The 15,094-nt window shown below is 40.8% G+C and overlaps 1 protein-coding gene across 3 annotated transcripts in view; it reads right to left on the minus strand.

Annotated features, from left to right (window-relative positions):
- Positions 1-15,094, minus strand: part of LOC103755782 (sodium channel protein type 5 subunit alpha) — a 205,952-nt gene that overhangs the window by 4,387 nt on the left and 186,471 nt on the right. For all 3 annotated transcript variants that reach the window (XM_018089200.2, XM_025896818.2, XM_025896817.2), the window contains 4 exons: positions 9,571-9,852; positions 2,959-3,012; positions 1,542-1,679; positions 116-220 (listed from right to left, as the gene is read on the minus strand). In XM_018089200.2, the coding sequence (XP_017944689.1) occupies positions 116-220; positions 1,542-1,679; positions 2,959-3,012; positions 9,571-9,852 (579 nt within the window). The remainder of the gene's footprint in view (positions 1-115; positions 221-1,541; positions 1,680-2,958; positions 3,013-9,570; positions 9,853-15,094) is intronic.

Below are 15,094 nucleotides of genomic sequence, written 5' to 3' on the forward strand. Positions count from 1 at the left end.
AAGTGCCTTTCATCTGGGAGCAATAAACCTTCCTATACTAAGTTGAATTGTATTTATTCTACTAAAAAAACATTCAGCTATTACACAAAGTTCAACTGAATTATGCTGTTCTTACCAGTGGCCTTGGGATTGGCTTTTGAGGTTTCTTAGATCCCAGCTTTTTCATTGCATTATAGTACTTTTTCTGTTCTTCTGTCATAAAAATGTCCTGGCCACCTAAGTATAGGGTGAGAACAACATGATTACTTTTGACAAAGAGAACTCCACTGACCCACTCTAAAGTTCAAGGCTGCATACTCTCCCATTTCATTTTCCTTTTAATGTAGTTTCCTTCAAAATATCTAAGAAGGTAAGCTGGTTTTGTCTGGGATAGAGCTAATTTTCTGCACAGTAACCAGGATGGGGCTATGCTTGATTGGTGCCTAAAACAGTGTTGATAACACAGGGGTGTTTTTATTGCTGAGCAGGGCTCACACAGTTTCTCAAGGCCTTTTCTGCTTCTCTCTCACCACCCTACTCATGAATAGGCTGGGGGTGCACAAGGAACTGGGAGCTGACACAGCTGGGACAGCTGAGCCCAACAGACCAAAGGGATATTCCATACTGTGTGGCACCATGCTCAGTATACAAAGCTGGGGGAAGAAGATGGGCAAAGGGGGCATTCGGAATGATGGCCTTTGTCTTCCCATCCATTCTGTGTGATGGAGCCCTGCTTTCCCTGGGGATAGCTGAACACCTGCCTACCCATGGGAACTGGTGGATTGTTTTGCTTTGCTTGTGCATGGCTTTTGCTTTCCCTAACAAACAATCTTTATCTCAACTCCAGGGTTTCATCACTTTTCCAGTTCTCTCCCCCACACCGTCATGGGAGCAGCAAGTGGGTAGGTGAGAGGTTTGGTTGCTGGCTGGGGTTAAACAACAATCTGATGGGTTTGTTGAGATGCAGTGCTGGGAGCTGCTCATCACATGGATGTGTGGGGCAGGAGACAGAGAGCAGTGTAGGTAATGATGGAGGAGCAGGACTCAGGTTCTGACAGCGGTCAAGGTAGGTCCAGGGTGAGCGGGGGAAATAGAAGAACCCCACTCCTGTGTTTAGAGCCTACCAAGCAGTGAGAAATACAACTCCCAAGCTAGGTTGCTCCTCCCTGGCCCTTGCCAGGTACCTTGGGGCAGGTTATTGGTTGAGGAGAGCAGGATGGACTTCTTGGAGGGACGATGGTATTTGTGCACAGGGGACACCATGACGGTCTGTGCCTCTGCGTCAAAGTTTGTGCCAGAGATCCCCTCTGCCTGAAGCTGCCCTACTGCTTTCTGTGGGGGAATATAATCTCCCAGCCTATATTTTCAGGATGCTCATGCTATGGGGACATCAGGGACTGCTACAGCTGTGCCTTTGTAAAAATCCTGTAAGGTGTTTTTTGCAGTTTCTCTGCCACTGCTAATCTTGAGGTTACTGTGGCAAAGCCATTGCTGATAAATCTATTCCTTGACCTGGTCTCTGCAGCAATCACAAGATTATATGTAGCATATGCAGTACTTATCTTTTTCTTTTGTTGGTTAAAATTGTCAATGATGACACCAATGAAGAGGTTCAATGTGAAGAAAGACCCAAAGATGATGAAAATCACAAAGTACAGGTACATGTATAAATTATATTCCCATTCAGGCTGTTCCTCGTACTGCAAAGGGAGAAGGGAAAATGTGAAAATTACACCATCTCTGCACACATCAAAATACTGATGCAGTTAAATGAGAACTGTCCAATAGCAATAAAAATTATAAAATGTGAAAAAAATGGTGTCACTCCCATGAACAGAGTCAGCTCTCCTCGGTCTCTGAAGTTTACTATTGGCATCTGCACTGCCATGGTCATTTCAGCAATGTTTCACAAGACTGTCACAGTGATCACACTGCTCCAGAAAGTGCAAGGCCAGAATAAATCCTCTAAAATGTTCTCAGTCTGAACCCAGAAGGGGAAAAGGATCAATTTTCTGATTATTGTAAAACTTATATGGTCTAATGGAACTTACAAAAAACAGAACTGTGATCCAGTACAATTAAATGCTACTGAAAAAACCTGTATTTATAAGTACGATTTTTTTTTAAATGAAGGGTGGAATTGAATAAGATCTTTTGCTGAATAACTGAGCAACGCAGGCCAATAACCTCAAGTCACCTCTGCATTTGACAACAGTGCTCAGATTTGCCCCGTCAGCAACAGGTATGCAAACAAGGTGCCAGGAACTTGCATCCCTGAAATGCCGTATTTTCTCAAGGGTAACCCATGAGTTTCATTCAGCATTAGGGAGGATACACATGTGTACATGTAGTACCAGAATAAAAAAACATCATGAGCTATGTTCTGCAAAGGTACTTTTCTGCTTCTATGATGCCACGAGGTGTTCCCACCCCTTATTCCTCCATTTAAGGCTTGACCCCCTATTACTGAATTCAGCCTTGTCAAATTCCCAGTACCAGACAGCTCTCTCAAAAATTAACAGCAAGCATAAACTTGTTCCTTTAATATCATTAATAGAGGAAAAGGAGTCAATAAGTCCTTCAAAAAAAAAACAAACAAAGCATATGTGATGTAGCAAAGGAAATGCATTTTTCTTAAGGAAACCTGGCAGCTGTAGAGGATGCAGGTAAGACCTGGGCAGTCACCAGCACCCAGAGCTCCAGAACATCTCAAGCCAGAGTTTAAAGCTCACATCAGCCTCTTGCCTTACCAGAAGTCCCTCCATGCTCCTTCAGTGTAGAGCTGCATTTGTTTTAATCTCAAGGTTGTGATGCTTCAGTAGCAGCTGCAAAAAGTGAAGGTCTGCAACTGTCCCAATCAGAATTATACTGGGACTGGCAACCTATATGCAATTTTTTTGTTGTGTTTATTGTTAAGCATCTTGAGTGCCGCAAAAGTCCATGGAAAAGGAAATGATTAATTTCCATGCAGGGACTTACCTCTCGTGAATCCACTGCTGCATACATAATATCCATCCAGCCTTTAAATGTGGCCTGAAAAAAACCCACATTATATATAAGCAAATTAAATAAGTACATCTTGAAATTATAACATCATCTCTGTGCTGAACTTTCAAAATGCAATGTTGAGCATGTTCTTCACAATTAATGGACTGTCTGCCTTTTAAAGCAATACATATCCATGAGTTTATGTTCATTTTGATATTTAAAATCATTCCAGAATGTTTTTCTCCTGGATTTTCCCATTTGTGTTTCCTGATTTTCTGTACTTGTAGGGATAAGACAGAGGGCTTTAAAAGAGAATTTAAGAAGGAGAGAAAACATGGCAATTAAATCTTTGTAAGTTTTTACCTTAAGAATTTCAAGTAATGAAGAGATAACAGCTGCACATAAAACAAAGAGTGTTGTCCTGCACAAGTCTTGGTCCAGGTGAGATGGATCCCATGCATATTGCTTGCTCATACTGACAACTATGTTGTAGGATCCCACTGAAGCTTGGACTCTGCCCTCTTTTAAACCAGGACAAGTCAAGACAGTGGTAAAGCCGAGGGAGTTGCACGAATCACAGCTGATTTGAAAGGAGCAAAGGCAATCAACACTTGCTGTGAGCCCGGCCCTGGAAACTCCATCTGCTTTACTGGTCAGACTTTATTTTTCTTAAATTAGGGGGTTTAATTTTTCTTTAAAATTGTTTAAACAAGGAAGGATTCCACAGAAGTCAGTGTCTCTTACTGGAATCTTCAATGGAGAAAGAGCAGGGACAGAAATCTCAGGAGAAACGCATGGAAGTGATTTTTACTATTCTGTAGCAAAACCATGACTCTTAGATCTCAATATAGGCCTCTTATTAGACATAGCCTGATGCCAAACACACTTGGCATTAGGTCTGACTCTGGCCTAAGTCCCATTACCTTCATATTAGTTCTCTAGGGTTGTTTCTCATTTGACTTCTGACCCATTTAGACTCACCCTGAATCTAACTCAGTGTGAGCAGATAACAAGGTATTTTTCATTTAATCAGATTTACACTAGCATGCAGGAAAGACCCACACCCCATATTTTTTTACATCCTACTGACACATAGGTTGAATTTTCTCTTGTTGTGTGGGCACGCAATTCCAGATAAGGCTAATAGGAATTTGGCCAGAGGTTCCCAGGAGAAACCCAGGCAGTTGTGCTGAGGCACATCCAGTGATTTTAGAAATGCTCCACTATACACTCTCTCTTATTATATTAAGTCCTGGAGGTAATGATGTCTTCCCAGTTTCTTCTGAATGTTACTGAGCCAAAGGAAAATGTTGTACAAGAGGTCAATCATATTTCTCATGAGAGTATATATAAAACAATATTTGAAAGGCTGCACATTTTTATCTACTGGTTGAAAGAGATTAATGCACTCTCCCAAACGAGAATCCTTTGGAAAATCTCTTCCATGGTACCATGTGTTAAAAACCACTTTAGATGAAAAGTATTTACAGGAACGATCAGCAGTTTTATTAAAACAAATAATTATTTGAACCTGTCATGCTTATATCCCTTACGGGTTCTAATATTCTCCTTTTTTGCCATTCTCTTTCTAATCTGACGAAAGGTTTTCTGGTGTCATTACAGTCACTTACAGCTTTCAGCTCCAAGTGCTGTTCAGGAAGGGTGGACGGGATGAAACAAGAAATCTTTTCCCTGTGGCACAAAATGATATGATCTCAGCCTGTACTTTTCTCCCACTTGGGAGGAAATCTTTTCTCCTGAGTAGCTATTTTACCCCTCAATGTGTACCACAGACACGGGAGACTCTACTGCAAGGCACAGTGGTTTGTAGTGATAACAGATGATGAAGTGATCTGACAAAAATAAATATTAAGGGAATGAAGTGCTGTGATTTTCTATATTCCCCAGTTGTCCAACAGTAAGAGAATTAAAAATCCACAGGGTTTCTGGAAAGCTTCCCTAGACACTTCATCTGCAGAGGGTAAAAGATACTGAGAATGAAAGAAATATAACACTGAGAAAATAAATTATTTATCTGGAATTAGTAACCACTTACACTCTGGATAAGGAAGTGACAAAATCTTCATGGGAGTGTTTGTGATATTATCCTGCCTGGAAGCTATCCAGAGAAACACCATTTTCTACTGAAACTGTCATGTGATGAGATTATCTACCGATAAACTCGTCTTGGGATGGGATTACATTTTGTTATTTGACTGGTGGTTAGAGCTGCAATGCAGTAAATTAGTAGAGAGGAGGATAGGTGGGATAGCACTGGCTGCCCTCAAACCAAACGGTGCCTTAAAATAAAGCAAGTCCTTAAATCTGTAAACTTTTGGGGGTTTGGTCTTATTTTCTTTTCCTTTTCCTTTTCCTTTTCCTTTTCCTTTTCCTTTTCCTTTTCCTTTTCCTTTTCCTTTTCCTTTTCCTTTTTCTTTTTCTTTTTCCTTTTCCTTTTCTCTTTCTCTTTCTCTTCCTTTTCCTTTTCCTTTTCCTTTTCCTTTTCCTTTTCCTTTTCCTTTTCCTTTTCCTTTTCCTTTTCCTTTTCCTTTTCCTTTTCCTTTTCCTTTTTCTTTTTCTTTTTCTTTTTCTTTTTCTTTTTCTTTTTCTTTTTCTTTTTCTTTTTCTTTTTCTTTTTCTTTTTCTTTTTCTTTTCCTTTTCCTTTTCCTTTTCCTTTTCCTTTTCCTTTTCCTTTTCCTTTTCCTTTTCCTTTTCCTTTTCCTTTTCCTTTTCCTTTTCCTTTTCCTCTTCCTCTTTCTCTTTCTCTTTCTCTTTCTCTTTCTCTTTCTCTTTCTCTTTCTCTTTCTCTTTCTCTTTCTCTTTCTCTTTCTCTTTCTCTTTCTCTTTTTCTCTTTCTCTTTCTTTTTCCCTTTCTTTTTCCCTTTCTTTTTCCTTCTCCTCCTTCTTCTTTGTACATTTTGCATCCACTGCGAAAGTAAAATCAAGCATTGCAGTTTACAGAAGTGCAAGACATTGAGTAACTCAGTAACTTTAGACACACGTTGCTGTCTCATGACCATTTTGTACCTGATTTATGAGCACAGTCATGACTTCCAACCTGGCAGGAGGGGTTGCTTTAACTCTACAGCTCCTGCTTGCTGTGCTAGTCTGTGAGTGCTTCTCTTATCTTTCCATTCCTTATCTGGAGTCCCAATGTGACAAAGATTTGTAGGACATATTCGATGGAAGTCCATTCTACCTAAGGAGAACTTTTCCAGGAAAGCCCGATGCTACATGAAAGTCCACTTGTTTCCTTGGTGTTCTTCAATAGATGGCTGACATTTCAAAATCCATTGTAAAAAAATATGTGGAGGTGATCACAGAGTAGAAGGGAAGGATTCTGCAAGGGAAATGTAAAACTCCTACTGGAAATTTAAGACATTTCTTTGTTCAGCTCAAATATAGATTTATAAAACATAGATGCTGTGATCCTCTAAGCAAATCTGGGAATACAGAAAAGCTACTACTGAAGCACTGGGTTGCAGCAATAACTTTTTCCTGATAGATTAGTGTTTTAAGAGCGTTAAATCTCCAGAAAAGTGAATCATCCTTCTTGCAAGTTAAAAGCTTGTGATAACAAAGATCTTTTCTTCCCCATGAATGAGGCATTTTTCTTGCTTGCAGAGTGAGTGGAGGCTACCTCTTATTTAGCAACCTGTTGTGAGAGCCTGGTTGTTAGCTGGAGAAGCTTGAAACTTGACTTCACATGACTGTTTTCTCAGACTCATTAATTCAAAGTGGCATGTTAAGAAAAACATGATGGACCCCAAACAAGGTAAGAAAAGAGCAGAAGACATTTGGGACAAATTTCATGCGCTTTTCAACTACATTGTCAGAAACTATGCCTCTGGATAGCAATATCTCTTAAAGTTTCCATAATAGCAACTTCTCATTTTTTTTTCGAGTACACTGCAGAAGCGGAGACAGAACATTAGGCAGACAGGTTTGTTTTACGTGTTTCCAGTTGGATTTTCAGTCACATTCAGGCATCCAAAGGAAGATCAGAGTCACTTAGAGCGTGTTGCAGCGGCTGAAAATGTCAACAGTCAAAAGACAAGTCCCACTTAAAAGCTCGTATTTTGGATCCCGTAACCAAAACGCTTATCTCCTCACTGCTACGCTCTGCCCCAGTGTGCAAAGAGACACGCAGATGTGTCTGTCTCTTCAGGAGAGCTGAGCTGTTAGCTGATCCCCTGCATTTCCCACGGTGGTTTGCTCATGAAATGTGACCCCATATGAAGGACATTTGGCAAGGAGCACCTGTAACTGACAGTCCTTGGCGGGAGTCTGGCAAAGGAGATCCAGATGTTTGGGCCCCTCTTCTGCGGGTGTCACCTTTACACTTTATTGCCTAAGACTGTCATTAGCAGCAAACATAAGAGCTCCAGATGCAGGATTAAAGTTTAAATCAATCCCCTAGTGGCATCTGGCTCCTGCCCTTCCTCCTGGAAGAGGGAATTGGCACCTGTCATAGAAGCTGAGTGAGATTTAGGACTCCCTTGATTCCTGCTATGATCAGTTTGTCCAACCTACCAGGTCCTATTCTTATGACATTCCTTTTGTACTTCTGGAAAATCCACTTCTGTCCTACCCAATGCAGGTTTGGAAGAAACCTGCAGGGTCATCAAGTCCATTTTCAGCTAGAAAAGAGCAGTACTAGACTGTCCCTTCAAATGTGTGCTGAGATCCACCTTATATCCAGTTATGTTTCTTCTGCCATCACTGATCCCAACAGAAGTGACTAGAGAAGATTGCTTCAGGATACTCCCTTAGGCAGTGTCAGTTTATGAAAAGTTAAAGATTTTCAGAAAGCTGGAGCTTGAGTCTTACAAAAGAAATGGTGAAGGAATAACTACTACTATGATGGAGTTTTTTCACAAAAAACCCATATTCATCTGTTATGCTGTCATAGAGGAATTGAGAAGCTTCAGGTAAGAAAAATATTTTAAACCTGGAAATTCCTGCTCATCTAGATTGGATGTTTAAACAAAAGACAAAGAAAACACCATATAGAACAGAAAATCTAATTAAAGATGTTCAAAGTGAATTAATCTACCCTGCAAGGCTGGGCTGAATATCATAATTACATGCAAAAGATAAAAGCTCTTGCTCTCAGCAAGTTTATCTTTATGTCATGGAAAGAACCAAAAGTGGTTGTGCCCATTCTGACGTTTCTGCTTTCCAGAGGGTATGAAAGCAAAGGCTCGATGGATAGTGGTCAGATGATCTCAAACTCAAGTGTTTGTGTACCAGGAATAGCACATATAAGGACAAGCATTAATACAAGAAAGGGAAACTGCTTCATGGAGCTGTTTCCTGTGTCTGTGTCAGAGAAAACAAGATCTGGGAAAAGCAAATTTGCTTCATGGCAAGGAGGAGGGCTGGCAGATCCAACAGGGACCTGTCTGTGTGTGGCTCATGCCCTTTTGGAAGGGCAGGAGGGGGCCCAGGGCAATACCCTGCCACACTGGAAAGGATGGATTCTGCATGTGACAACTGAATTGAGCTCCCAGCAAGCAATTTTTTATCCCAGTATTGAGGAATGCCATCACAGGTGTTTCGAGAAAGTAACCTTCCTGTCCAGGGATGTAGCGAGGAGCTTGTTTAACTCTGCATACAAAAAATGCAACACAGCAAACACTCCCAGTGCATATCCAGCCCTTGTCATCATTTGTCTTGAGAGCAAATTAGGAACAATGGAAATAAGCATCATAACCACTATTTTACATGAGGGCCTCACAGAATTGAAACAGAAAGCAATTTGTCTAAAATCACTCAGCAGTCCAGCAGCAGAGCCTGGACAAGAAGATGGCTCTATCCATTAGGTTGTGCTGTGTTACAACTCAGTGAATCTCAGTGCATACCACTCATTTATCCATGTTTTACATTTGCTGCCTGAAAAAGGCTGTATAAGGTGTCTACTTCTGCCTTTACAGACCAAATATTGCCACTGTCTTTGAACCTCAACAGTCTCTTCTCTGATATGTTCTTGCCACCTTTCCAGAGGGACCAAGCTGGGTGGAGTGTCAGAGTTCTGACCACTACCACCACCAGGTTCCATACTGGTGGAGGTACAGTCTGACTCATTATATTTAGCTGCTGGAAATGAAGTGAGAAACCAGAATGAGAGGCACCAGTTTCCTTCTTAAACACGGAAAATGAGCAGAGGTCTGTAAAATAGGATTAGGACTATGGCTTTATGCAGTAACTTCAGCTGAGAAACTGAAGGTACGACTTCATTTTTTTTCCCAGCAGGACATAGTGAAATTTCAGGCTGTTCAGGAAGGCCACTGCACTCCATCTGCATGAGCAGTCCTTCCTGGACCAGGACTTTTTTTCTGGAGCTGAACTTTGCTCTGCATTACAATATTGTCAAAATGGTCTTTAATTCACCTCAATAGTCCAATCGCCTCCCAGAGCACTATATTAGTGATGCAGCTGAAACTCAAATTAAAACCATTTGACTAATTTACCTGTCTGGAAAGGCACTCTCCTGATGGGTAAGGATGAAAAACCCATAGAGGTTAAGCTGAGCCTTTAAACTGATGCTTTCAATGAGAACAAGCAACATTTGCCTATTAGCTTCTGGTGGTCACACTTACCACTTGTAGCAGTGCCAGGTACCCAGCACCAACATTATCGAAGTTAACTTTAACTTTTGTCCAGTAAAATGTCCCTGACACGTTATAGAGTATGCAGTCACTCATGTTGTTAATAATTTTAGAGTCTAAAGGCATGTCTCCTTCCGTCTTATTAATGCACTTCCCAAACTTCCCAGCAAACAGGTTCACTCCCATGATGCTGAAGATGAGCCAGAAGATGAGGCAGACGAGCAGAACATTCATGATGGAAGGGATGGCTCCCACGAGGGCATTGACCACCACCTTGGGGGAAACAGGAAAGGGAAAACAGAATTAATGTCAGCACTTGTATAGACACTCTGTTAACAAGCTGTTGTGTTTCACACATGACTATTTTTTAGCTTCTGTAATAGAAGAACTAATCTGTTGGCATCCCACCCATGGGATGATGTTTGTTCAAGAGGGATCTCTGAATTCAGGAGTAATCTGTGAAGTCATCTTGACCTCTCAGATCCTTCTGGATAATACACTTCAGTCAAACTATCATAATCGAAGAATTAATTGGAAAGGACGGGGTGTATCACAGTGACTCAAAATAGAGAAAAAATACTTCTGAAATCTTCTACTCAGGCCTCTGTAGCCAGCGAGTTGTGAACTCTAGCTGTGACAAATTTTGCTTAATTAAATAATAACTGATTGAGACATACGGTAAGCCAGCTTCCCCTGTCTGATCAGTCTGCATGATTAGAACAGTGAAATCATTCTAATGTAACAAAAAAATTCATTATTTTTTTCCTGTGTCATGTTGTAATGTTCTGACACACTAATCCAGACAGGGCTGTAAAACCCCTGTGTAAAATCATGCATAAAAATGAAAAGCAAAAGGAGCCTTTAAGGTGTGGGAGCGATGGCACTGGGAATGGACACAATTCCGAAGCCAAGCAAAAGAAACAAAGGTCAGACCATCTACAGACCCTCTACAGCTGTCAGGATTAAATACAGCACTATAATGCCACTACATCAACACGGTAAGAGTCACATCATTTACTGTTTTGAGCATTAAGACATCTATGCATGTCACACCTTACATTAAAGAATCAGAGAATCATAGAGTATCCTGAGTTGGAATGGTCCCATAAGGATCATCAAGTTCAACTCCTGGCCCTGCACAGGACAACCCTGAGAGTCACACCATGGGAGACATTTTCTGAGGGAAGAACACTGCCACAAACACTACCACTATCCTCTTCTATGCCAACAAGGTTTCTCCATGTTCACAGCCTCCAGAGATGCTGCCATTGCTGCCTCACAGCATTGCTGCTGACACCAGCCCCTCAACATGAATTTGTCTCCATCTCTGTTTCACATTTTGGAGATTAAAACCTGGTAGGGCAGCCACTCAGCCCTTCCTCTTCTCCATCTACGTTTCTGAAACTGAGACAAAAGGATATTGATCCATAAAAATTAAATTTTATTCAGTTGTGAATCTGATTACGGAAAATGTCAGCTCTTCTTTTCTCTTGTGTTAGTGTCCAATTTTCTGACAAGCTAATAGTGTAACATTCACTTCTCCATCATTTTTGCATTCCTGCAGAAGAAAAATACCCGGAGGAGTAAAATGGGTTTCATGCATGTGTGGCAGCAGCTTCATCTGCACTATACAATACAACATTATGTAGATCTTCCAAAACTCGGATTTATATTTTGTGCATTTATGAATGAAGCTAATTTTCACACAGGAAAAGCTGTTTGACCAATTGTTTTGTTTTGTTTTTCTGTATGGGCTGATTCCTGATGACTTTTCTGGATTTTTTTTTTTTTTGTTTGCTAATTTTATCTTTCAGTTTTGGATGTCAATCAATTTCTAACTTCATCATTTTTAGACAAAATTTACTGTGTTAACCAAAATGCCAAATAATTTCCAAATCAAGGGCCTTGGCTCTTGTCAAAGTAGCTTTCATTTGCTTCTCTGCACAGCAATATTTTTGTTCAATTTTAATCCATGCTAGCACAAAATTACTGCCCTACTGTTACATGTGCTGCTGAATCCACTCCCCACACAAGCCCTGTGACAGCACACAGGCATCCAGGTTTTAGCAGTACAAGCGATGGCCATGCCCACATTCTGCTTTTTTCCTTCTGCTGAATTATGTTCAATGGCTTGTAGATAACAAAACATGACATGAGGCTGGAGCAAATCCTGTAACACCTCTGGTAATGAATTATTAACGGGAGAGAATCATTCTTCTCTCACTGCTTCTGCTCTTACACCAGTGTGATGCCATTTGGTCTGCTGGAAGCACTCCTTGCTTTTCACTGAGCAGAGTGAGAGGACTTAAAGACCTGGATACATAAAGGCAAGTTATTACCACAAATTCACGTTAAAAGTTTAGCTGCAAACCTTGCCATGGAAAGGGATGAATTTCTCCTTCACCTAGGAATAGCAACATATGTAACCATGTATAAGAGAAGGTTTCATACCCTGGTTTCCATCAATACCTTTATAGGTGAAACAACCTTCCAGGTGACTTCTTTAGGGACAGCCTAGAAACTGAGCCACCCTCTGCCCTAACCCACAGGCTACCTCCTCAGCCAAAGCTGATTCAGATTTTAAATTCAGAAATAGACTTGCATGATGTGTTAATCCTCCCTTTGCTACAACAGAGCCCATCAGACTTTCCACAGGAATTTCGGGCCCAGACTGTAGCTCCTAGTGAAGCTTAGGCACAGCCTTTAAGAAGACATACAATTTACAGAGTCATGATGCCAAATAATGGAGAAAAAAACTTATTATTAGAGAATCTATTCCTGTACTCAGTGTTAGAAGCAGGTGCTGTATGTTTAGGTAGAATTTGTTGAATTGGAGGCACTAATCGTCTGCTGTTAGGTGTCTTCTATCGTTCCCATCTTCACTGTGGGTGAGTTACCACTACACGTTGCTCTGGATAATTAAAAAATCAGAGTTTCTTTGTGGCTGTCATGGGTCCTTCAGATTTCTAATCATGCTCATAGAGCTCCCTGCAGAGACTTTCCCCTTTTTTGACACCCCCTTTCCAGCAGTTTTGTGGAATTCCAGTACTGAAGCACTGTCCTCTCCCTCTGCTTGCTGGGTTATTTCCCTGTGTATTGGGGGATTCTAACAGTCACCTCTTTTATTGGACCTGCCCAAAAGCTTTTGTACTGTTGAACAATCATCCTGATCCCCAGGTCCTTCTCAGCTGCTGTTTTCCAAGAAACATCCCCCAGAGTGACCTACATTCCTCCTCCAGAGGTAGACGATGTATGTGGTTTTATTAAAATGCATGTTGTACAATAGATCTGTTTTCCACTGTGATCCAGATCAGCCAGTATAATACCCTTATCTGTAATATCAGTTACACTCATTTTGAGTGTTGTCAGCAAAGATTTTTATATTTTCTTCCAGATGCTGTTAAAGTCCAGCTGAAGGACAGTTCTCATTCTGACTGATCCCTCACTCTGAGACATTCATCACCGAATTTACAGTGTCATCACTGGTTACAATTATTTTTCAAGATACATCAACCATTTAAAAAAAAATTGCTTGTCTTAGTACAAAGCTCATATTTTCATCACAGTGTCCCATGGTATCAGATTCGTCTCTGAAATCTAAGGATTCTATAACAGCACAGTTACCATCATCAGCATAATTTGTAATCAAATCAAAGGACCATATCAGTTTTACAAGAACTATTCCCATGAAATCAAGCTAACTAGCATTAATTATGCTGTTTCTTTCCTGCATGTATCTTGTAGCAGTCTCACCATGACTTTGCCTAGTATCATTTTCACATTGAATGGTCCATCATCATCCCCCTTACCCTTTTAAAATACTGCAATAACCTCCCTTGCTGGGAAGTAGTTTGCAGGGAAGTGCCACCTCTGAAATAATTTCCTGATGGGCAACAAATGAGGAGACATGGGAGACTTCATGACTTGGGACAGGCAGATCTAAGCTACTTTATTCTGGGCTCATGCATGGAAAGCCTCAGTGTCCACAGCAACTTTCAGGTGGGATCCTGGTCTCTCTGGGGTCTCTCCTCTTTTTTTGGGCACAGAGGGGCAGGATGGCACCAGCTCATCCTTATTTTGAAGACCTCTCATGGCATGGGAGCTGCAGAGACTTGTGTAAAACTTGCACAGGTCTCAGTCTGTTTGAAGACAGGGAGAGAACTGAAGCCTGATGGCAACAGATCCTCTTGGCCACCCAAGTGCTACTCTGTGCCTTTGCCTCAGGACCAATTGTTTCTAAAATTTAGACACAGCACCAGTGAAATAAGTCTCTTACTGCAGTATAAATGAGAACTTTCTAGCTCCTGTTCTAGCTACACAGAGATCTTTCAGTTAGTCAAGAAAAAGACATTATAATGGAGCCAACTATCATTATTTTCTTACTGTCAGTGTTTGCTTCTCAACATTATCATTATTTAATCCATCACTGAGCTGGCAATTTTCCTGTGCATTTTGGAGCATATGAACTCCTAATAATGAAAGGTCTAACTGTCCCTAGTCTTGTTAAGTGTGGTTAGACAAACTAAAACTAAAATGATTTGCTTTTCCAATAGCACGTATTCTCAATTACATTTTATCATAGTTTACAAGCTAATTCACTGCCTCTGATAGCTCAGAATGACTGAATATATTTCAGCTGCAGCAATGGTACAGGAAAGAAAAGGGGATGTAGAGTCAGGGACCAGGGGGACCTGCAAGAATGAGCATATTGGGAAGGAAACCTGCTGGGCTGGTGCATGTGTCATGTAAGATATCCACCAAGGCAGCCTCTTGCTATTCTCAGGTAGAAATGAGAACTTTTTCATATAATTTTTTTTTCCTATTTTACTCTCACTTTTCTGAGCCTTTGGGTTCATCTTCTCATTGGTTTTCAGGTTTGAATCCAATTTAGTTAAACCAATGCAAAGCCATGGGTGTACAATCCTATGTCAGCTTAGAACACATTGAAGGGGTTTTGCTTGGACTTGTAAATCCACCAGTAGAAGCTAAGCCTTCATAAGCCAGATCTAAATTGATTTGAGAGAGCCTGAGCACAAATCACTCTGGTAGTTAAAATACTCCTTTTGCTAATACTGGATTGTGCTCCATTTGTGAATGCTTAATAAAGACTTGGAGTGGGGTCATCAGACGACACAGGAGTGAGAGCTTCATTTAATGTCAGTAGTGCAACATCACTTTGTGTCTTCTGAGGATCTGTGGTTTGCTTTCGTTTTATTTGGTCAATTACCTTTAAAATATTGCCTGTCTTTGCTGAAAAGATTGTGGTGAACAAAACAATTCAGGTTTGGATGCCCGGATGAACAGAGCCTTTTGAACCTATTTGTCTTAGTACTAACACAGAGGAGGGTGTTCTGACACGACACTTGTCTCATCTTCCTCCACAAAAATAATGTGATTTAGCTCATCACAAGATAGTTGGAACAAAGCCTTATGTCTCCAATCATCCACAGAAGAGGAAGATTATGGGTTTGGGGTTTTCATAAGTTGCTGTATCACCACATTTCCTGGCTCATCT

The sequence above is a fragment of the Manacus vitellinus genome, unplaced genomic scaffold (assembly GCF_001715985.3).
Source record: "Manacus vitellinus isolate BGI_N305 unplaced genomic scaffold, ASM171598v3 scaffold_12_pilon, whole genome shotgun sequence".
In the NCBI taxonomy this organism is placed as follows: Eukaryota; Metazoa; Chordata; class Aves; order Passeriformes; family Pipridae; genus Manacus; species Manacus vitellinus.